This window comes from Lutra lutra, chromosome 1 (genome assembly GCF_902655055.1).
Source record: "Lutra lutra chromosome 1, mLutLut1.2, whole genome shotgun sequence".
Taxonomy (NCBI): Eukaryota; Metazoa; Chordata; class Mammalia; order Carnivora; family Mustelidae; genus Lutra; species Lutra lutra.
The window spans coordinates 221,880,311-221,903,606 of record NC_062278.1 but is presented as its reverse complement, the minus strand read 5'-3'; the positions used below and the strand labels follow the sequence as shown (position 1 = coordinate 221,903,606).

The 23,296-nt window shown below is 62.7% G+C and overlaps 1 protein-coding gene across 3 annotated transcripts; it reads right to left on the bottom strand.

The window, feature by feature from the left end:
* Positions 1 to 152: 152 nt before the first annotated feature.
* Positions 153 to 20,589, bottom strand: LMNB2 (lamin B2). 3 transcript variants are annotated; one of them, XR_007123375.1, is made up of 13 exons: positions 20,260 to 20,589; positions 13,113 to 13,249; positions 8,067 to 8,223; positions 7,700 to 7,825; positions 5,319 to 5,489; positions 5,101 to 5,226; positions 4,592 to 4,812; positions 4,171 to 4,462; positions 3,981 to 4,088; positions 3,382 to 3,501; positions 3,013 to 3,126; positions 1,631 to 2,414; positions 153 to 1,395 (listed from the first exon to the last, which is right to left on the bottom strand). XR_007123375.1 is itself a non-coding variant. In XM_047707216.1 (12 exons), exons 1-12 carry the CDS (start codon positions 20,533 to 20,535, stop codon positions 2,373 to 2,375), a joined length of 1,890 nt encoding a protein of 629 aa, XP_047563172.1. In that variant the 5' UTR covers positions 20,536 to 20,589; the 3' UTR covers positions 153 to 2,372. The 3 variants fall into 3 exon arrangements, 1 of the variants encoding a protein (XP_047563172.1); XR_007123376.1 differs by having other exon boundaries at positions 153 to 1,198; XM_047707216.1 differs by having other exon boundaries at positions 153 to 2,414.
* Between the last annotated feature and the right edge of the window lie 2,707 nt (positions 20,590 to 23,296).

Here is a 23,296-nt window from a genome sequence, read left to right as displayed (position 1 = left end):
GTGCGCGCAAGCGCGGGGAGCGGGTAGGGTGCCGCGCATGCGCGCGGGTCGGCAAGCACGTCACGTGACCCGCGGCGGGGGCCGACCCGCGGTGGTGTCTGACGCCGGTCTCCGGCGGGGACAGGGCAGCTTGGTCAGAGCGCACGCGGGGGCAGCAGTAAAACCAAATGTTTATTGGCGTGTTGTACAAAAGTGTCCGGTCGTAAAACGCGTATTACAAACACGGGAGAAAGGAAAGACCACACGTTTGGCATGCAAATTCACGGACGCCGGTGGCCCCCTGCCCATCCCCCGCAGGTCGTGCTGGTGCTCCCGCGGGGCGCGCCCGAGGCCGGGCAGCGGGGGGGCCTGGCCGAGGGAACCGTCCCCGGGTCCTTTAAAGCGGCTTAAACCTAAGAATGCGGACAACTACGAACTGCTTCCCGGGCCGGCGCGGACACACGGGACCCCGCACGGCTCACCGGCACCCCCCCACCCCCTGGGCCCGTCAGGCCCACCACGGGGCGGGCGTAAGGCGGGGAACCGGCTGGCTCCCGATCCGCACTCCCAAGACACATCGCAGGACGCGGCCGAGGCCAGGGCGCACTGTCTGGATAACCCCGGCCCCACGCTCCCGAGGCCTCGGCCTCCGCAGTCCAGGCCCGCAGTGGGCGAGGCGGGATGGGGGTGGGGGACGCACAGCGTGCGGCTCTCCTGGGAAAGGTCCTGCGTGGGGCGGGGCGAGCTCCCCAGGGCCCCCCAGAAAGGCAGGGAATGGTGGTGAGCCGTTTCTGTCCACGAGAAGAACCGACCTCGGGCCTGGGTACTGGGCAGCCATGGAAAGAACTAGACCTCAAGCAAGGGGTTGCGGGCAGATTCTCGGTGCAGAAGCCTCAACCCTCCGACCACAAGCAGGTTCCGAGGGACGGGAGACGGACCGCCCGAGGCGGGAGGCAAGCGTGCGGAGGACCTAGGGCGGCGTCGGGCGAGCTGGGAAGGGCCGGCTGCGGGCTGCTTGTAAACGGGCTGCCTTCTGGGGGCAGCTGCCTCCGTGGCTCAGTGTGACGTCTTTAAGACTTGAGCTGCGCTTTCTGAAGGAATTTGCCGTCTGGGGCCTCAGAGGTCACCAAGATGGCCCCCCTCAACTCCAGCCCCTGGGGGGGGGGCTGTCCCAGGGACGCTGGCATGAGGCCTGAAGCGGGATCCGGCAATCTGAGTACTGACCAATGTAAAAAAATAAATATCCATTAAAAAAATAACTTCTGTGTATCTGTGTGGGAGGGGTACACACGGTGAGGGACCGCCAAGGCGGCATGGCAGCCGGGAGCTGGGTGGGGGTTCGTGGAGCCGTCCTGTGGAATCAGCCAGCACTGGCCTCTGAGAAACAGCATTTCAGCGAAAAGGTCGCCACAGAAGCTAGGACAGACAGCAAGACACACACAGAGCATACGGGACATGGTGGGGGTCAGGACTCAGCCCCATGCACAAGGCACAGAGTGGGAGAACAGCTTGTGGGTGGCCGAGTGGCTCACTCTTCACTGAGGGAGGGCAGGAAGTGGCTGTGCCCTGTGGACAGTGGCTTTGAGACCCGGGGGACACTTGCTTCCCAGGTGATCCCACTTCCCCTTCCACCTGCCCCCTGGCTGATTACCTGGTGACAAGTCTCCAAACGGAGCTGTCCCTGTTCCCTGGGTTTCCAGCTCTCTCTCCTGCCTCGAGGTCCTGCAAGCTTAGGAACTGGACTACAGAAAGCTCCAGAAACCCAAGGACCAGACAGCCAGGAAGGGAAAAGGCGGCCCACGGCTGAGTGCCCCAGTGTGGCCTGTGGCAGCTCTCCATCACACCAGGAAGTACACCAGAGCCCCAGAGCCCAGGCCGAGCAGCCAAAACCCGCACCCAGGCCCCTGCCACACCTGCAGCCAGGCCACCGAAATGCCACAGGGGATGCGCCTGCCGTCCCCCAAGGTCAGAACCTGGCTTCTGGACTGGGCTCTTAAAGAGCTTCATTGGACACGGCAGCCCTGCTCTCCGTGCACTCGAGGCCCACAGGGCGGCCCCCAGCAGCCGGTTGTGCGGGGGAGGCAGAGGGACAGCAGTCCCTGAGCCCAGCCCCGGCCTTCCAACCTCCACACCCAACCCCCGTCAGCCATTCCGTCCTTGGCCTCGAATTCAACCAAATGGTGAAATGGGGCACCAAAAAAATGTCTGGCCAGTGGCGATGAAGGAAGTGTCCGAGGGAGCCCACCCGCAGGAAAGACCCCGGACACCTAGCCCGCGTTCTGGCAGTACGCTTAGAAATCCTCTAGAAATGTATCAAGGAGTAAAGACAGCCAATGATAGAAAAATAGTTTTCAGTGGCTCTGGGTAAAGACAAGTGATGAGGCGTGTTCCGTTCACATCACGCGGCAGCCTCTCGAGGTGGTCCTGGGGTCCCCCTGGAAAGGAAGGCCAGCAGCCTAAGAGGAACGCACAAGCCCACTGGGCCACGCAGTTCCCACCCCCGGGACACCAGCTCCCAGCAAACTGATGGGGCCAGTGGCTTCAACCTCAACTGTCCCTGTTCCAGAACCTTCCACGTCCGCCTTGCTTCTGTTCCGAGCACACAGGCCGTCACAAGTCGTACCATGCAGAGGGGCTGTAGCTCGGCCCCAGGCCTCAGGAGCCCTTCCCCCCCAAAACCCATCACTGAAGCCCGGAGATCCCAGGCAGGAGCAGCAGTGGCCTCAGAGCCCGCTCACTGGGGACCCTCAGGGCTACACCGGTGCCGCCTGGTGGTGTTTGGGGTTCAACACCCCACTCCTGGGGGCCCCGGGCCACCACCCTGAGGTCCACACAAGGGCAAGAGCCAGGAGGCGAGGGCGGTCCCCCGACAGGCCATCTCTGGCAGCGGGCAGTGTGGCCTGGGTTGGCTGGCGGGGGAGGCCTGGGCGGTGGCCAAGGAGCTGGTGAGCAGCATGGCCCTGGGGACCCGGCGGGCAGGCGTGCGTGTGTGCGCTGAGGGTGCGTCCACGTGAGCCACCCGGGAGCCTCTACCTGTTGATGGAAAAGATCCTCCTCGCCAAACTCCGCGGCCTCCTCTTCTCCCTCCTCCCCGTTCTCCGTCTCCCGCACCACTGAGGACTGCTTCACAGTTCTCATGGCCACCTCCTGCGCAAGAGAAAGGACACTTGAACACTTGACCCCTTGGGCAGCGGGGGCCACCTGTCTCGGTGACGGGCAGGCAGGATGCTCTGACCGAGAGCCACATCGCAAACCCCAGGTCGCACACTCCCTGGCCTGTGGGCCAAAGCTGCACCCCAGAGCTCCTGCCCAGCCTGTGGTGCAGTAAGGATGAGGCAGGGAGCCTCCAGGAGGGACCCCAGAGCAAGGAGACGGTGGCCCCAGCAAGGCTCAGGCACCTACCTCCCCGTCGGCGTTGACCAGGACGGTCCGGAAACTCTCGCCCGTGCCCCAGCTGTCCTGGCTCTTCCACACAAGCGTTGAGGGGGGGCTGTGGGCCACTCCCGCACCAGCTGCCCACACCTGGGGACACAGCAGGGCCTCCCCATCAGTGCTGGCTCTGGGCCCAGTACATGCCATCAGTTAGTTCCTGGTCCCTGCCCCCTGGGTCCCGCTGGAGGAGGACAGTTGAGAGGGTATAGGGGACACTGAGGTGCGGTGCCCAAGGACTCATGTCAGCAAATGTAGGCTGAGCAGCAACCAGAGGCCCATCAGCCTCAGGGGTCCACACCTGTGATCTTCGGTCTCTGCCTGCCCAGACAGCCCAGACCCTCTTCCACTGTGGGAGGCTGACAGGTTATCCCAGGGCTCCACAGGGCTCCAGGGACGGTACAAGGGCACAACGGCACACAGGTGTCCAGTGACAGGACACAGCTGTTCTCAGAGCCAAGTCACCCCATCCCAAACCACTGCCTGCTTCCCAAGAACCCCCCACATTCCAGCCCGCACCACCGCCCCCAGTGGCCACTCTCCCCACCACTGGCCCTCCTGCAGCCACCTACCGTGACCGTCTGGCCAGCGCGCAGCACGTACTTGGGCGTGAACTTGTAGGAAATCTCCTCCCCTTCCAGGATCTGCCTCTTGATCCTCCAGTTCCCCAGAGACTGGTCCTGGCACAGGGGACACGGCGTCTGACACACAGCTCCAGGATGGCGCCCCCAGCTCTGCACCCCAGCCCCAGACGCCCCTCACCTTGTCCGAGCTGTTCTTCAGCTGCACGAACCTGCCTTCCAGGTCGATCTCGTCGATGCTGACGCCGCCCGAAGCCGAGGTCTGCTGCGCCAGGTGGAAGCTGGTGGTGCTGCTGCTGCTGCCCGTGCCGGTGCCGGTGCCGATGCCGCTCGAGCCCGGCGACTCCTCCACCTCCAGCCGCTTGCGCTTGCTGCGGCCCGAGCGCCCGGCCGTGGACACACTGCTGCTGCTGCTGCTTGATGTGGCCCGCGACACGGCGATCCGCGACGATGGGCTGGGGGTCAGCTTCAGCCTGCGGGACGGAGGGGACAGCGGGCCCGACACACTCGCTAGCCCGGTGGGGGGAGGGGGCGATTCTCGCCTGGCCCCGCCCCTCCATCCCTCCCACTCCGGCCCCGCCCCCTCCCCAGAGCACGCCCACCTCTCCTCCTCGCCCTCCAGGAGCTTGCGGTAGGCGCTGATCTCCATGTCCAGGGCCAGCTTGACGTCGAGCAGCTCCTGGTACTCGGCCAGCTGCTGCTGCATCACGTCCCGCATCTCGGTCATCTCCTGCTCCTTGGCGTCCAGCATCTTGCGGAACTTGTCCCGCTCCCCAGCCATGGTCTCCTCGAGCTCGCGAATCCGGTCCTCTGCGGCACTGGCCTGGCGGGCGGGGGGTGGGGGGGGGGTCCGGGCAGCCGGGTCAGGCTGGCCTCTGCGGGTCACGCAGAGAAGCGCACCGGGTTGCGGGGTTCTTCCCCGCCTGCTGCGGACGCGGGCAGGCCCCGACTGCGGGCAGGAGGCCTTGGTGGGGTGGGGCCGGGGGCTCCGGAGGCCGGTGGGCCCAACAGCCCCACGGGCCAGGAGGGAAGGGGTGCTGCGTCACCCACGCTGCCGCTCCGGCTCGCCTACACCCGACGCCGGGAGGGCGGGCCCGGCCCTGGGAGTCACCTGCTTCTGGAGGCCGGACAGCTGGTAGCTCAGAGACTCGAGCCGCACGCGCGCTTCCTGCAGCTCCTCCCGGGCGGCGCTGGCGGCCTTGTCGTTCTGGTCGGAGCTCAGCTTGGCGCTGTCGAGCTGGATGGGCCCGGACAGCGGTGTGAGGGGCCCGCCGCGGGCAGGGAGCCCCCGCCGCCCCCGCCGCCCCCGCCGCCCCCGCCGGCCCGCACCTTGGCCTGGTAGGTCTGCTCCAGCTCCAGCTTGTACAGGCGCACCTGCTCGTCGTGCTGGCTGCGCAGCTCGTCCAGCGCCTGGGCCATCTTGAAGTCGTACTCCTGCTGCCGGCTGCTGTCCACCTCCACCAGGCGGCGCTCGTGCCGCCGCCGCGTCTCCCGCACCTCCTGCCCGGGGCCGCGGTCAGTGCCCCGCCCTGGGCCCCGCACCACCACTCCCCCGGCCTCCACAACCCCAATTCTCCCCCCTCCCCGAGCCCCAAGTCCACGTGGGCGCCCAGACCCCCGAACCGCTGCGGAGTCACGGCCACCAGAGCGGACCCGGCCCCGGCGTCCCCCACTGGCAAGCAGATAAATAAAACGTGCCCCCGCCCCCTCACAGGGGAACTACCCGGCCGCGACCAGTGGCCAGGCGCCCCCACGCACTGCCCCGGGGACGGCCCCAAGCCCACGGCCGCAGGGAGGGAAACAGACACAGGACGACGCACGGGGTGTGAGTCCACGCGGGTGACCCGCCCAGACCAGGACGGGAAGGGGGATCCAGCCGCTGGGGGGAGGGGGGAGCGGGGACGGGGGGGGGGGGGGGGGTGGGGGGGGTGTTGACGGCTGACAGGGACCGGGTTGCTTTGGGGCCGACAGAACGGTCTAGTTAGAGATGAAGTTTGAGCAGTTCTGGAAACGTACTAAAACCAGCCAAACTGTACACTTTACAAGTTTTATAGAACAGGAACATTCCAATAAAGCTGTTGTTAAAAGAACTCCTGACAAGGGGCTCCTGGGGGGGGGGCTCATTCAGTCGGGCACCCGACTCTTGGTTTCCGCTCACATCACTACCTCAGGGTGGTGCGATCCGGCCCCATGTCCAGCTGTGCACTTGGTGGGGACCCAACCTGAGATTCTGTCCCACTCCCTTTCCCTCTGCCTCTCCCCCTGCTCGCACACTCAGGCGCTCCTCCTCCCGCTCTCTCAAATAACTCCATGAATAAAATCTTAAAGTAAGGGGGTGCCTGGGTGGCTCAGTGGGTTAAGCCTCTGCCTTCGGCTCAGGTCATGATCCCAGGGTCCTGGGATCGAGCCCCACATCGGGCTCTCTGCTCAGCGGGGAGCCTGCTTCCCCCTCTCTCTCTGCCTGCCTCTCTGCCTACTTGGATCTCTATCTGTCAAATAAATAAATAAATAAATAAATATCTTAAAAAAAAAAAATCTTAAAGTAAGAATTCCTGCTGAGCCCATCCCAGGTACCTGGGGACAGAGACATAGAGACCCAGGCCTCAGGACAGCGGCCGGACACCACAGTGACACTAAACCCAGCGGGAGGTCTGGGCCCCAGAGCACAACTGCCCCAGATACAGATGTGGGCGGAGGGCGCCGTTCCCCAGCCTTAGGCTCCGAGGGAAGGAGAAACTCGCTCCGAACGGCCGGCCGTCACTCACACTGTGCCAACAGCTTGTAAGACCAAGAGGACTGCTTCTCAAGGAAGCCAGTCCTGTTCTCAAAGAACCCGTAAACCTCGGGGAACGTTGGACCAGGACACCCACCTTCACGGCGGCCCCCATGGTGGCTCCCCGCCAGGAGCCCTTCCAGGTTGTCCTGCGGGCTCCCCTCACAGGTCCCCGCATGGCTCTCTTCCTGGGATCCCTCCTCACAAGTACAGACCCCCTCAAAGGCTCAGGGTCTCCAGCGGATGCCTTCAGGGGCTCCCCGCTAGCTGTCCTGGCCCTGGCTCTCAGGGGGCCGGGCTGGAGCTGGAGCCCACTCCTCAGACGTATGGGCATCGGTCCTGCCAGCCCCCCACCTGCGCCCGGGGCACTGAGTGCAGGAAGCTGCAGCCTCAGGGTTCCGTTCTGGGCCGTGACAGGACAATGAGCTCTGTGATGATGAGCTGGGAGGGGCCCCGATGCCACATCCCCTCCCAGAGGACACAGAAACCCCAGCTCTAGCTGCCAGAAGGGCAGGTGGGCCCACCATACCCCAGAGCCTGGGGCCAGTTCCAAGCTTGGGGGCGGGGGCCAGGAAGCAAGGGATGCAGACGGGCCCTCCCTGCCCTTTCACAGAGAGGGTCTGCCGTGTGTTCAACGGTGGCACCCCAAAAGATGTGTCCACGTCCTAATCCCCAGAAGCGGGAGCGTGACCTTATTTGGAAAGGGGGGCTTGGGAGATGGGACTTATAAGAGTCTCCAAATCCGAGCTTCTGGATCATCCCGGTGGGCCCTACACCAATGACAAGTGTCCCCATGAGAGACAGGAGAGCAGAGACGGGGGAAGCACGTGAAGACGGAGGCCCACGTGGAGGGATGCGGCCACGAGCCTGGGGAGGCACCTAGAGTCCCCCAGCCCCCGGGGCTGGAAGAGGCAGCAGGACCCTCCCCCGGACCCACCTCCTCGAAGACGTTCTTGCGGAAGTCGAGCTCCTCCTGCAGACTCTGACAGCGGTTCTCCAGGTCCACACGCGTCAGCGTCTCCTTCTCCAGCTGCTTTTTGGCCACTGCGTGACCGTCCTCCGCCTGGGACACAGGACAGACGCAGAGGTGAGAGTCAGTCTACTGCACCGTGTGGCCTCTCGGGGCCCAGAGATCCCCTTACACACACACACACACACACACACACACACACACTCCAGGGGGTGTCAAGGGCTTGGGGACCAGCAGACACCAGCATCCTGGCCCTGGGCCGCTCCCCTACGATGGGACGTCCGGCCGCCGCCCCAGACCCCTGCACTCGCCACTGGGGCCGCTGGAAACCCACCTTAGCCAGCTGGGCCCGCAGCTCGGCCACGTCGCTCTCCAGTCCACGCTTTTCGCTGAGGGCGGCGGCCAGCTCTGCCTCACTCCGGTGGAACAGGGACTCCAGATCCTTCACGCGGCCCTGAGCCACCGCCAGCTCACCCTCCCTCTTCTTGGAGCTGGGAGTCAAGGGCAGGCGTTAGCCAGGAGCAGGCAGGGCGAGCCGTCGGGCACGATGGGGGCCTCTGGCAGTGCCAGGAAGCCCCAGGACCGGCTCCCTCCGGCCTCTGAGCCGCGCGCACCTCCCGAGGTAACGGGGCCCGGGCCGCTGGCACAAAAGGCGACCCTTCCTCAGACCCGCTCCGCGCACCAGGACTCCACCAGCTGACAAGTACAAGCGCTCAAAAAGACCTCAAGGAAAGAGCTTTAATGTCATTTTTTTTTTTTTTTTGACAGAGATCACAAGAAGGCAGAGAGGCAGTGAGAGAGGGGGAAGCAGGCTCCCCGCTGAGCAGAGAGCCCGATGCGGGGCTCGAACCCAGGACCTTGAGACCACGGCAGAGGCTTCACCCACTGAGCCACCCAGGCGCCCCTTTAATGTCATTTTTGTGTAATTTTTGGACGTGGGGGGGATCACGTAAGGGAGAATGATGTTTTAAAAAACGTATAATTTGGGACGCCTGGGTGGCTCAGTTGGTTAAGCAGCTGCCTTCGGCTCGGGCCATGATCCCAGCGTCCTGGGATCGAGTCCCACATCGGGCTCCTTGCTTGGCAGGGAGCCTGCTTCTCCCTCTGCCTCTGCCTGCCACTCTGTCTGCCTGTGCTCACTCTCGCTTCTCTCTCTATGACAAATAAATAAATAAAATCTTAAAAAAAAAAAAAAAAAACGTATAATTTAGGGGCGCCTGGGTGGCTCAGTGGGTTAAGCCGCTGCCTTCGGCTCAGGTCATGATCCCAGGTCCTGGGTTCAAGCCCCGCATCGGGCTTTCTGCTCGGCAGGGAGCCTGCTTCCTCCTCTCTCTCTGCCTGCCTCTCTGCTTACTTGTGATTTCTCTCTGTCAAATAAATAAATAAAATCTTTAAAAAAAAAAAAACATATAATTTAGTAAAGTTGCAGGTTACAATGCTGCCCTTTGAAAAGTCGATCTCACTTGTAAACTTAATGCACTTCTCGAAACAGGTCCAGCTGACGCCCCAGGAGACAATTTCCCCGACTTTAAAGAGGCAAACAGATTCTTTAATGCCCAGCTGTCTGCAGCACAGGCCTGGGGCTCCTGGTCGTTTCTCAAAGGAATTCGCCACCTTCCAGGAGCAGAATGTGCGCCACCCCCCACCCAGGAGCCAAGGGAGCCGTCCCCAACAAGGGGACGGTCTCCCCCAAGTGCTGCTCACACAGGGGTGCTATGGGGGCCAAGCAGCGTCCCTGGGGCCAGCCCCGCAACCACGCACCCAGTGAGAACCGCTGGGGACGCAGCTTCCGCTGCACGAGGTGGGGACGGGGCTGGCATAGGGACCCGTGGCTTCGGCCACCAAGCTGCCGTGTCCTCAGCAGCAGCCCTGGAACACAGAGCTCCAGCCGCGCCTCTGACTGCCATCCTCCATGAGGGTCTCGGGGTCCCCGCAGTCCTCACCCGAGCTTATGCCACACGGTCCCGGCTCTCCTGCCAGAGATGCACCTTGGAGCACCGGGCTCTCCTGGTGCGGAACTTTCTCATGGGTGGAGCTGACAGTGAAGCCCTCCGCATCAGGAGGGCAGAGAAGCAGGACAGGACATGAGGGAGGGGCACGAGCCACCTGGGGTCGTCCTGGAAACAGACCTGGATGAGGGGAGCATTAAGAACGAGCCAGAGCAAGGGACACCTGGAGGGCTCAATTGGTTAAGCCTCTGCCTTCGGCTCAGGTCATGGTCTCAGAGTCCTGGGATCGAGCTGCACATCGGGCTCCGTGCTTAGCGGGAAGCCTGCTTCCCCCCCCCCCCCGCCTGCCTGCCTCTCTGCCTACTTGTGATCTATCAAATAAGTAAATAAACTCTTAAAAAAAAAAAAAAAAAAAAAAAGAACAAACCAGATCCATTATTTCCAGGAGAGGAGCGCTCAGGCAGAGGAAGCAGAAGTGCAAAGGCCCTAGGGTCAGGTGTACCTGGCAAGTTTAAGATCAGCCACAAAGCCAGGGTGACTGGAACAGAGGCATCAGGTGATGTGGAAAAAAAATTTTTTTAAGTTCATTTGAATAATCTCTAAACCCATCGTGGGGCTTGACCAAATGAGCCCAACACACGCTCTCCCGCCGGGCTGACACAGCCGCCTTGACGCGGAAAATCTCTAAACACTATCCAGTATTTGCATTCTGCAAAGCTACACAGAACGGCCCAGGAAGCAGGGGCACCAGGGGCTCCCACGGGCCACGTCTCCCGAGCATCAAGCTAAACACGGCTTCCTCATCTGTGGGACAGTCCTGGAGGGTTGAGTGGGAGCATCTGACCTATCGGTCGGGTCACCCACGCTCCTGTCCTCGCCGGGATGTGCTGGTAAACGGGTCAGGAAGAGAACCCACTCGACCTACGTGCAGCCGCTCCCTGCCCGGGAAGGGCTCCTGTGGGGGGCAGGAAGTGAGGGAACGGAGTGTGGCACCTGCAGCCTCTGCTGGCCAGAGGGCGGCCGCCGGACCGGAGGCCTTCCCAGTGGAGCAGGGGCCTCCACTGAAAGTGACGGCCCAGACGTGCAGAGTCCCTACCGCCAGCCCCGCTGCACCGGCCGCTCCTTGTGTCCTGTCTGCCGCCCGCCGCACCCTGCATCAGGCCGAGGGAAGCGGCAGACAATGGGCACAGCTGTCACCCACAGAAGCCGTCACGGAACAATGGGACCAGCCTCTCACAGCCACGGCTCCCTGGTGAACCTGTCCCGGGTGCGGGAACATCCCAATGGCTGGGATAAAATCCCAGCACGGAGGACACCCAATGACTCTGGGGGGACATCCACGAGAGGCTTGTGGCCTCCCAAGCCCAACCCTGCCGGTGCGTCCGGCGTCCGCCGTGAGTTTACGGAAGGCCGTGCGGGTGCTCACACCGGCCCCGCGGTCTGTCTGGGGCAAGGCTGCTGCAGACTTTTACTTTTCTCCTTACACTAGCTTGCATTTTCCACTTTCTCGCCAGTGATCACCTGGGACCGCAAAGCAGGAAAAAGCAAGACTTCTTGGCCCAGACAAGGAGCCACACCCAGAGTCCCAGGTGTGTGGAGCCTTCTGGAATCCTCAGTGGCCACAGGGAAAGCAGTGCTGACTCTGGAATTCCCTCAATCTTCCCCAAGAAGCACAAATCCCCTTTTAATTAAAAAACCTACGATAGGGCGCCTGGGTGGCTCATTGGGTTAAAGCCTCTGCCTTCGGCTCAGGTCATGATCTCAGGGTCCTGGGATCGGGCCCCGCATTGGGCTCTCTGCTCAGCGGGGAGCCTGCTTCCCCCCCACCCCCCCACCCCACCCCCCCTCTCTCTGCCTGCCTCTCTGCCTACTTGTGATCTCTGTCAAATAAATGAATAAAATCTTTAAAAAACAAAAACAAAAATCCTATGAAACTGGTGGGCTATAGTCTACCCTGGGTCTAGCATTGCTCCCTGGCTGAGGACCAGGTTCCGGACCCCGCGGGGCCACCTCGCGCACGCTTCCACTCCAGTGGCTCTCCACGGAGGGACCCCTGAGGCACGTCCCTGAGCCAGAGCAGCTGGGCTGAGGCCACACCCCATGGGGCTCTGAGTCTGAGATGTTCTGGAAAAGGCAAGACCGCAGTGACCGGGACGGAGAGACGGGGAAACACGGGATTTTTAGGGCAGCAAAGCTGTAAGGGCAGACGCGTCGTCATGACGCAGGTGTCCGAGCTCGTGGAAGGCACCTCCCCGCTGGGAGGGAAGCCTAATGTCGACTCGGGCTCTGGTTAGTGACGCTACATGGGTGCCATGTGTGGGTCACGACGGCGGAGCTTGCCCGCTACTGGGTGGGGAAACCAGAGCAGAGACTTTGGAAACTCTGGCCTTTCCACTCATTTTCCTAGACACGCAAAACTGCCTAAACCCAAAAATGGAGAAGAAGGAAAACATCCCACAAACGTGAAGGTGACTCTGTCAGCAGCTGGGACTGTGAACGGGGCTTGGGAGCCAGGCCTCGGTCCAGGTCACTGCCAACCAGAGGGGCCCTGGACAAGCCTGGCCCGGTTTGCCACCCCCCCACACACACTGAGGCGGGACAATGACAGTCCAGCCCTGGTCACGTGTGGCCACCAGTGTCATCGTGGTGTCATGGTGTCCTCTACCCAGTACTTAGTCTGGTGCCGTCCCCGCCACAGCACCTGGCTCTCCGCACTGTGTGCACGGGCCTGTCTCTCATGAGCAGCCAGAGAAGACAAAGCACTTTGGAAGAAGAGAAAAGGCCAGGCCTGAAGGCTGCCAGTCGGGCCCAGCGGGGACCACAGCCTGGATGTGGCGCGGGGACGGAGGCGGGCAGCCCCACAGCCCCACAGGAGCCTTGGAGGATGAGGGTCCCCACACCACACGTGAGGCAGCGCGCCAAGGTCTGTGGGGCCCGCAGCCTGGTGGTGGGGAGGGGGTAGCACAATGGTGGCTCCCAAACTCAGGGCAGAGAGGGGAGGCTGGGCCGCGTGGCCCGGGGCCGTCCTTTCCCTGAGGGAGTGGGGGGAGCCACTCAGGTCTATTTTTTTATTTTTATTTTTTAAAGATTTTATTTATTTATTTGACACAGAGATCGCAAGTAGGCAGAGAGGCTGGCAGGGAGAGAGGGGGAAGCAGGCTCCCTGCGGAGCAGAGAGCCCAATTCGGGGCTCGATCCTAGGACCCCGAGATCATGACCCGGAGCCGAAGGCAGAGGCTTAACCTGCTGAGCCCTCCAGGCGCCCCGGCAGCTCAGGTTTAAAAGCTTCCCTGGGCTGAGTGATGCTGGGGGACCAAAGGTGGTGGGAAGGGCCGGCTGGAGGCCCAGGCCACAGAGCATGCCCCCGCCAGCGGCCAGCCCGCCCGACCCGCACCAGCAGTGTCCAGGATGCCCGAGGGCCGCACGCCTACCCCTTGTTGGCCTCCTCCAGCTCCGCCTTCAGCTTCCCCAGCTCGATCTGCAGCCGCGCCCGCTCCCGCGCCGTCTCATCCAGCACCCGGCGGGCGTCCGCCAGCTCCGACTCGTACAGCGTCTTGATGCCGCTCACCTGCGGGGTTGCAGCCAGGCCCAGGTCAAGGACAGACCCCCTCCCCACCGACAGCGGGCCCTCCCGGCCTGGACACGGCTCCTCCCGAGGCCCCCCCACCCCCACCCCCACCCCAGGGGCACCCCAGCCGGCCCCAGCTCTCCGGGTCCCGGGTCCCCCGCCAGCTGCGCACACAGCTCATGCTTCTCGCCGCCTTCTCGCTCCCAACCTTCCCCCGCGTCCGCATGCGGAGGGCCAGGCACGGGTGTTACAAACATCTGGAACCAAACTAGGGCCGTGAGAGAGCCCCTCGGTCCCCCTAGGGCAGCCAGAGTCCAAGAGACAAAGGGTAACAAATGCTGGTGGCAACACCGGGAAACCTCGGGCCCCCGTGGGCAGCGGGCGGGAGTGGGAAATGGGCCTGGCCCTGGGCAGCCAGGTGGGCAGCGGACCCTGGAACCCAGCGACCCCACAGCTGGGACCTCCATGCCCGGAGAAGACGCGCGTGCATACGAAGCTGCGTGTTCGCGGCTCAGCCCACCAAAGTCAGGAGGTATAAACAAGCCCAACACTCTCCCACCGACCAGCAGATGCACACGGCACGTCCCCACACGCATGATGCACACGGCGTGTCCCCACACGCATGAGCGTCCCCGGCCACCACCAGCAGCAGGGCCCCCACGTGCTGCCCCGGGGATGGATCGCAAGCCCACGACACGCAGGGAGGGAACCAGACACACAGGGGCACGTGGGGTGTGAGTCCACGCGTGACACACCCAGACCAGGCTCCTCCACGGACGGGAAGGGGACTCATGGGGGCCGAGGAGGGCTGGGGTGACAACTGATGGGGACGGGACTTCTTTTGGGAAAGCGGCAATGTTCGGAGGGGATGGCTGTGCACCTCTCCCCACGCACCAGCCGCTGACCTGCGGAGCGTCGGAGCCACAGGCACTGGGAACTGCAGCTCAGTGACCTGCGGGCGCAGAAGGCGGATGGAGGACGACACAGAGCCGCCGCTCAAAGCGGAACCACGTCCCCTCCCATGAAACGCCAGCAGTTTGGGGGGGTGGGTGCGGGTGCGGCCGGGACCCTTCCTCCCACAGGAAGGCCCCAGAGCAGAGGGGACTGCCGGGAGCGGCCGACAATCTGCTGCACGGTCAGGTAAGCAGCATCCCGCTGCCCAGGGACCAAGGGGCCTCCAGGAGGGGGGACGCTTCAGAAGAGTTGGGGTTTTAACAGCCAGTCTGAGCCCCCTCCACTGGCCTGGGCATCCTGGGCCTCAAGACAGCAGCTCCCAGTCACTTCATCCCATAGGTGAGACGGGATGTGGGCTCCTGGCCCTATCTCACAGATGGGGAAACTGAGGCATGGAATAGGAAACTGGTCTCTCGGGGCGCCTGGGTGGCTCAGTGGGTTAAAGCCTCTGCCTTCGGCTCAGGTCATGATCCCGGGGTCTTGGGATCGAGCCCCGCATCGGGCTCTCTGTTCAGCAGGGAGCCTGCTTCCTCCTCTCTGCCTGCCTCTCTGCCTGCTTGTGATCTCTGTCTGTCAAATAAAAAAAAAAAATTATTTAAAAAAAAAAAAAAAAGAAAAAAAAGAAACTGGTCTCTCCGGACCCATCACGTGCAGGGCAGAGGATGTCCACTGGGGGCGATTCCAAGAGGACACGCGATAGGGGAGCAGAGACAACCTCCCTCCTGTCCCCTGGCTGTGGCCATCACCCACCCCGGACAGCAAGGCTCCTCCCCCGCACAGAGCTGGTCACCTGTGGCCACGCCTGATGTTTGCACCTCTGGGAACGGGATTCTGGAATCAAGCTCAGTTCACAAAAGTGACCGCTCCTGTCTCCAAGCGTACCTGGGTTTACCGTGTGTCCTTGTTCTGCCTCCTGCCATCTCACCTTCCAGAACTCTCCTAAGCCTGAGGGAGGGCACGCACAAAATCCCCTGCCCTGACCCCCACCCTTTCTCTCACACCTTCCCCTCACCAGGCAGGGGTCCCGGGATGACTAGTGACCAACACGACAGTCACTAAGGCCACCGAGCCCTGAGCCAGGTTGGGGCATGGGGCAGGAGAAGCCAGCAGTGGTGACACTGTACGTAAGTTCTCGATACTTCATTCCCAGGGCGGGTTTGCACTAACTTTTTTTTTTTTTTTTTTTTTTTTAAGTAAACTCTACCCCCAACATGGGGCTCAAACTCACAATTCTGAGACTAGGATTCACACACGCCACTGAGTGAGCCAGCCAGGTGTGCCACTAATTTTAATTTTTTAAACAATCCATTAAAATATTATTGGGCCCCCTGCCTGGCCTAACCATGAGGAAACACCAGCCTGCCCCCAAACTCCTGACCAGCGCTCCTCGTGGCTACCGGGGGACATCGACCCCTGGGAATCTCAGAAACACTCTCGGTCCAGAGGGGCCCAAGGAGACGTGACACCTGAACACCGTGTGAGGTCCCGAGGGCGTCCCGGGCCAGAGGAGTGGGGGAAATGGAGGACATCCAAAGAGCATGGGTGTTCGCCCAGGATGTCGCTACAGCATCAACGCTGATACAACCACTGTGACAGAGACATGACTGTGAGACGCTAACAGAACTGTGCTGGGGGACGTGGGACCCTGCACGTCCTTGGCCATTTTTGTGTAAATCCAATACTAGCCTGACAAAGTTGGGTAAGTAAAAATACATCGTATTATTTGTCTCCACAACTGAGACTTCTGGGTCCCCCCTGGATTCGCTCGTCCTGACTGCTCTAGGCTCTGAGGCCATGCTCTCGCAGTCACCTCAAGTGTCCTGGTTCAAGTCCCAGGTTCTGGGGCGCCTGGCTGGCTCTGTCCCGCGGCTCTCGGTGTCAGGGAGGAAGTTCGAGCCGCATGGGCACAGAGATTACTAGCTACAGGTACAAAGTTCACGCAGCGTTTCACACCCCCGCGTGCAGGCGCACACGTGCGGGCGCACGTCCCTTTGTCTTCACAGGGGCACACCCGGGCCGCGGCCAAACCCATCCCGCCCTCTGCGTGTGTCCAGCCTGCAAGCCCAGAGTAGTTTCTACATCAGTCCGTGGCTGAGGGGAAGAAAAGAGAAAGAGATTTTGTGACACAGGCCGGTGACAGGAATTCAGTGTGTATAAATAAAGTTTTCTTGGCACACGGCCTGGCCCGTTCCTTCATGTAGTGTCTGTGGCAGCTTCCACTCCAACTGCTGAGTTGAGGAGCCACGGCGGAGACTTCCAGCCCACAGAGCTGAAAATGCAGACTCCGGCCCTCTTCAGAGAACATCTGCCAACCCCACTCTGTGGCCCTGGGACGATTCAGAAAACTCTTGTGGAGGACACACACACAGAGCGTCTTTCAGAGCCCGAACAGGTGCTCTGCTGGCCCCTGGCCCCTGTGGCCCGGCCCCTGCGATGGCCCCTGCGGCCCGGCCACAGCCGACCGGAGACCGATGGCCGGGGCCTTTTGTTTTGTCTTTAATGGCATTATTCAAGTACCAAGAATGAACAAATGTGTTAGCATGTGTTGGCCAGGGAGGGGGAGCATGGTGGGGGCGGGGGTGTCCAGATAACCTGAGGTGGCCTTTCCCTGTTCCTGCGTCTCCGGGGGATGGAACCTTCCCAGCCGGGAACCACGGTTCTGCAGGCAATCCCCGGACACAGACAGCCCATAGGGCTACTTTCTCCCACCAGGCTCGCCGTGCAGCGCCCCTGCTCCCAGGGTCCACCCGGGGGGGGGGCGCCCTACCTGCCCCCACCCCCCGGCAGCAACAGGACACCTGGGCAGGTGAGAGAAAAGAAACCGAAGGTCGGAGGAACTTAACACCCGAGTGGGGAGGCTCCTTGGAGAACTGTCTCTCCCTCTTGACTCCCCCCTCTCCCGGCCAGCACCCAAGACCTCGCTCAAACAGAAATCGAGCCTGGCCCCAGCCCTTCTAGAAGCCCTCCAGTGACACGAGCACGTGGCTCTTCAGCACAGAGCGGCCGGTGGGACCCGCATGCGGCACGTGCAGGAGGGTGGCAAGGGCTTGGGAGCTTCCGTCTTCCCTCGCGCACCTCCACTGTCCAGATTTTGTTACAGGCTCGGGGCACACTTAGGACACCGTAAAAGGCATCTTCAAAGGGGTCCGTAAGTGGCTTCTCCTAATGGGATTTGGGGTTGGAACATCTCTGGGATGGGGTCATCCTGAGCACTGGGGGGGGAATAGAGTGAGCAGTACCCCTTCCCCCACCCACTCCATGCCAGGAGCGCCCCCGCATGATGACCACCATCCTCCTGGGGGCACCAGGCACCCAGCTCCGCCCACATCCCTCCTGGAGCCACCATCCAGTCCCAGCCCCCACCCGGCTTCTGCCCACCCACCTCTCAGGGCCCCTCCAGCCTGGGCCCCACTGTAGCCAAGGCCACTACCAGGGTGCTCTCCGAAAGCCTGTGACAGCGCCCCCCACTGATCCCCCCCTTGCACGGACTGCTCCAGCGCCCCTCCTTCCCCAGGTGCCAGCTCCCTCCACTGCCCAGTTCCCAGGGGCACTGATCACCTGGCCTCAGGGGCAGCTGGAGGCTCCAGGAGAACCTGCTGGTGGCAAGTCCCCAGCTCCAGTTGGTAGCCTGACCCTCAGCCTGGGGACACCCAGAGCCCCTGGCCCGCCCCTGAGCCCAGGGTGGGGCAGGTTTACCAGAGGTGGCAACACATCCTTTGTTCCCAGGAGCCGGCAGAGACTGGGAGACCTCACCTCACCAGCTGGGAAGGAAACGGCCCCTCTCAGACCAGCGGGATCCGGTTCCCCAGGCCCTCCTGCTGGCGCTCTAGGTACAACACCCACCCAGCCCCAGGGGGCTCCCATGCCGTGGGCCCAGCCGGCCCATCACCCTCAGAGGGCTGCCTGCCAGCACCACACCTGCAAGGCCAGGAGAAAGACAAGGCACCCCAGCAGGCAGGAACCCGACCCGCACCCTGAATACCCCAGCACCGCTCTGGAAGGTGGCCACCTGGTGGGGGGGTGCGGACAATTCTAGCCTCATGAGACTGATGACAAAACCTGCCCAAGGTCACACAAACTCAAAGCACTTTGCCCGAGTTTGCATCAGAGTTTGAATCCAGTCCCCGCACCCACTCCCGCAACACCGACAGCACCACCTTCCAGCGAAACCTCCTCCCCGTCATAACCCAGGCCACTTTCTGAGCTGACCCGTCCTGGCTACTGTTAATCAGGGGCGACAACCCACGGTCCCCCGGGGCGCCCGTCCTTTATTCTACAAAACGCGCATTAACACGCCCGGCCAGCCAGCTAGAACAAAACGGGGGTGGCTCTGTCATCTCCATTTTACAGAAGAGGCACTGATGGGCGCCTGGGTGGCTCAGTGGGTTAAGCCGCTGCCTTCGGCTCAGGTCATGATCTCAGGGTCCTGGGATCGAGTCCCGCATCGGGCTCTCTGCTCGGCAGGGAGCCTGCTTCCTCCTCTCTCTCTGCCTGCCTCTCTGTCTACTTGTGATCTCTCTCTCTCAAATAAATAAATAAAATCTTAAAAAAAAAAAAAAAAAGAAGAGGCACTGAGACCCAGGGAGTTTAAATGACTTGCCCAGGGTCACCCAAAGGGTAAGTGGCTCCCCAAAATGACCCCCACAAGACTGTCACATGGCCCACGGTCAGGATAGGGGCCTGGCTCTCCTAGGGGGCCCTCAGGGGGAACCACAAGGTGAGCACTCTCCCACCAGCCATCCTGATTCCCAGCAATCACACTTGGTTTTGGAAAGGGGCCAGCAGGGTCCAGCTAAGTGAGAAGAGAGCCTGGGGCCCGGGGGAACTGGGGCAGGGGGAGGGGGGAGTTGGGTTGGAACCACAGTCCCCAAGCAAGGAAAGAACCCACCCAGGACCCCCAGACAAGGGCCCTCCCATGCCCCTAGAGGGCGGGGATTACCCAGCCCCTTCTCCCTCAGTCTGCAGTGAAGCCCTGGGACCCACCTGGAATCCCAAACTTCCCACTGGATCCCCAAGACCAGACATCTCCCCATCCCCACCAGGCTCCAGCCCATCGGCCAAGCGGGTACCCCAGGGCCCAACTGAGGACCTCTCAAATTTCCCATGGGACCGGGGGGCATGGGACCCGGGGGCATCGGACCCCCTCCCCTCCCGTGCCCACCCACCCCAGGTGCCAGTAAGAGATGGAGCCTACAGCCTAACCACCTCCCTAGTCCCTCAACTCCCCAGAATTCATCCCAGGACCCTTGGAGAGTTCCGCAGAGAAGAGCACCGTGGCCTCCCCCAGACCTCCCCCCGCCACTGAGGTCCTCCACCCCTCCTCGGGGTCCCTTCAGAGAGCTTGAACTCAGGCTCCTCTGAGACCACAGAACCCCACCAGATTTCCTCCCGGGACGCCAGGACACCCTAACACAGCCCCGAGACTCTCCGCTTCTCCCTTAGGGGCGGGGCTTTCTCTGGCTCACACCCTCTCGGCCAAAGGATCCCCAGATACCCCCCGACCACTCAGGGCTCGGGCTTGCCCCCCATCCACCAGTCGCACAGGGGGCCCCTGATCCCTTAGGGGATCCCTCAGAGGACAGGTCTACCCCAGACTGCATTCCTCACTCGGTGGGCTCACGAACCCCTCTGTGGGCCCCTCGGCGGGCGGGGCTTGTCCCAGGGCGCACCCCTCGCTCACAGGTCCCCCGAAAAGCCCAGGGGAACCTTCAGTGGGCGGGGCCTGCTCCAGGGTGCGCCCCTCGCTCCGAGGTCCCCGAAAAAACGCCGCGGTGGGCGGGGCCTGCCCCAGTCTGCACCAGTCGCCTGGGGCACCCCCGAGACCTCTGAGGATCCCCTCTATGGGCAGGGCCCGCCCGGCCTCCGAGCCTCACCCACGGGAGATCCCCGAAACCCCACGGGTACCCTCAGAGGCCGAGGCCTAGCCCCGCGTGCGCCCCTAGGGCCCCCCGAAACCCCGAGGACCCCCCCGGTGGGCGGGGCCTGGCCGGCGTCCCCTCTCGCGCACGGGAACCCCCGGGGACCCTCCGAGGCCGGAGCCCCGGCTGAGCGCCCACCTCGCGCGTGGTCACCTCCTCCCTCTCGGAGATCTTGAGCAGCAGCCGGTCGTTCTCGAGCTCGAGTGCGCGGACACGGTCGATGTAGTGCGCCAGGCGGTCATTGAGCTCGCGCAGCTCCTCCTTCTCCTGCAGCCGCGACAGGCGCGTGGGCGACAGCGGCGTGGCGGGTCCGCCCCCGCGGCCGGGCAGCGGCGTGGCCATGGCGGCGGTGGCGGCGGCGGCGGCTCGGGGCCCGCGCGGCTCGGGACGGCGGCCGCGGCGCGGCGGGCTCATTCAATCCGCGCCGCCGACCAAGATGGCGCCCGGCGCCCGCCGCCGCGGAGCAGCCTGGGACTTGTAGTCTGTCGCGGCTGCGCGGGGCAAGCCGGGAGCTGTAGTTTCCCGCGCCGGCAAGGCTCCTCTCGCCTCCCGCTCCGCTTCCCGCTCTGTCCATCGCTGTTCCTGAAACCACTAGCGTTCAGGGCCAGGCCCCCGGACCTGCAACTCCCAGCTCGCCCCCGAGGGACAACGGGCTTCTTTCCAATGCCCACCTTCCCCACTTGTACAACCTCCCTCCCTCCTTGGAGTCCTGTTAAAATGAAAGGTGAAGGGACCTCGCAAACACGCTCAGGGATGTCACTTACAGGTACGATCAAAATAAAATAATGGTAAGATAAGATAAATAACAGCTCACAGCGGCGCCAGGCTGGCTCAGCCGGAAGAGTATACGACTCCAGCATTGTGAGTCCAAGCCCCCAGCTTGGCTGTAGAGATTACGAAAAAAAAAAAAAAAATTAATTAAGTTAAAAAAAATAACTGAGCTCGCAGATGCGGAGAACAGGTTGCTGGAGGTTGCCGGTGGAGGGGTGGGAGGTGGGCAACACAGGCGAAACCGTCAAAAGACACAAACTTCCAGTTATAAAATAAGTAAGTGCCAGGGATATAAGGCACAGTGTGGTGGCTGAGGTTAATAACACTGTATTGTAGGTCGGAAAGTAACTATGTGCGCTGACGGATACCAACCACACCTACTGTTATCACTTCAACAATGCACGCAAACCTCAGATCAGCAGGTCGTGCACCTGCAACTTCCACAACGTAACATGTCAATGACACCTCAATTTAAGAAAAGAAAAGAAACACCTCACTGAAAGAAGCCAGGCACAAAGGGCCACATACTACCCAATCCCACTTATGTAAGACATCCCGCGGAGGGGAATCTATAGGCCAGGTCTCAGCACACCACCCGGGGCCCCGTTGTTCTCTGTGGTGGGGCAAGATGTGGAGGACCACCTCTGGGCACCCCAGCCTCCACCTGATGCCAGCAGCACCATTGCCCCACTCCAGTCCAAATAACCAAATGTCTTCATATATAACCAAATAACCAAATGACTTCAAATAACCAAATGACTTCCCCCTGTCATCACCCCCAGTGGAGAAACACTTCCTTCCCCTCACCCTGGAACTTGCGGGGAGGACTCCTCCTTCCCAGACATCCCACCTTGGGGAATTGGGCTGAAACAGCCTCGCTTGGGGACTCCTGCAAATGTCACACGAGAACGTGATTGCCCTTCCAGCCCTCGGAGGGCCGGGATGCTCACCTGTCTTCAACACCTGAAACTCACTCTGTATTCCCCTCTCACCAAAAGCCAAGGGCCCCAGCTTAGAACCCAGTCAGGAACAGTCCCCAGCTAGACGGTCACTGTGCTGCCTTCTCAAAAGTGACTTTGTGCTTGAAACCCGGTATCGGTGCCTGTGCCGTCATCACACAGAGGAGACGGTGGGTAGGATGTAGGGTGCGAGGGCACTTAAAACGGATCCGTGATACTGCAGGGGGCAGGGCCGGAGCGGGAGGAAAGTGACTGAGGTTTGAGGGTGGCATGGGGTCACCTTGTCAGCGCTCCCCGCCCCCAGACCTAGCTGCAGCCCCCTCCTCACCAGAGCTCCTCTGACCGCTGCCCAGAGCCCTGGCCGACCTGGCCCCCCCGCTCAGGGCCCTGCAGGGTCCCACCCCGCCGCGAACGGCTCTCGCCCCTCTCCGCCTCCCGGTCTTTCCCTGGCCAGGAGGCCAGTCCCCTCCCGGCGGCACGGGCTGCCCGGACAGGCCTGGGCCTCAGCCCTCGTGTCTGTCAAACGAGTCTGGTCCCTACTCCCCGCCCCGACCCCTGGGCGCTGGGCTGGGCTCGGGTGCCCGGAGCAGCCCCCACACACGCGGGACCCCTGGGGGCTGGACTCCAAGTCCCAGAAAGCCCTGCGCTTCCCGTGGGTGGGGCCCTGGGCTCCCCCTTCCCCGCGCGGTTTGGGAGGTGACCGCAATTTTCAAATTTTGGCGCTGGACGGGCGGGGCGGGAACCGCGGCTGCCAGGCCCCCGCCCCCCTCCTCTGCGGAGCCGGAAGTCCGGGCTCCCGGCTCCCTCCGCCCTGCCAGGCTGGGCTGCCCACTGCGCCGGCTGCCCCCGCCAGGCACGCAGCAGGACGCTCCGGGGCAAGGCCGGCGGGGGAAACTAAGGCACGGAACCCCCAGCGGGGCGGGGCGGGGCGGGGCGCAGGCGGGACGCGAACCCCCCACCCGCCGGCCCTGGGGCGCAAGAGAGTTGATGACTGTCTGCTCTGTGGACGGGGGTGCGGGTACGGGGTAGGAGGGTCCGCGCCCGCACGGTGCAGCCCGTCAGGCCCCGTCCCAGCCGTGCGCTCCGCGCCCCTCCCGCCGCCGCGCTCGCCCCGCGCAGGGTTTGGCGCCACATCTTTCAAAAACCTCCGTCCAACGGCTGCCACTGGCTCCGGGCCCGGCTCGAGAACCCGGATCCTGAATTCCGGAGCCTGGATCTGTGAGGCCGGGATTCCGGAGCCCGGGGAAGGGCCGGACGCCGGAGCCTGGCTGGGCGGCGCGGCGTATTCCCGAGCCCGGAGGGGACTGGGGGCTCCGGACCCCTGGTTCCAGAGCCCTGCGCTAACCCTGGAGTCTAGGAGCCGGCTTCGGGGACCTGGGGGGCTTGAACCTATAATCGCAGGTGGAAGCTGGGCGGGAAGGGGGACGCTGAGGCTGGCAGGAAGC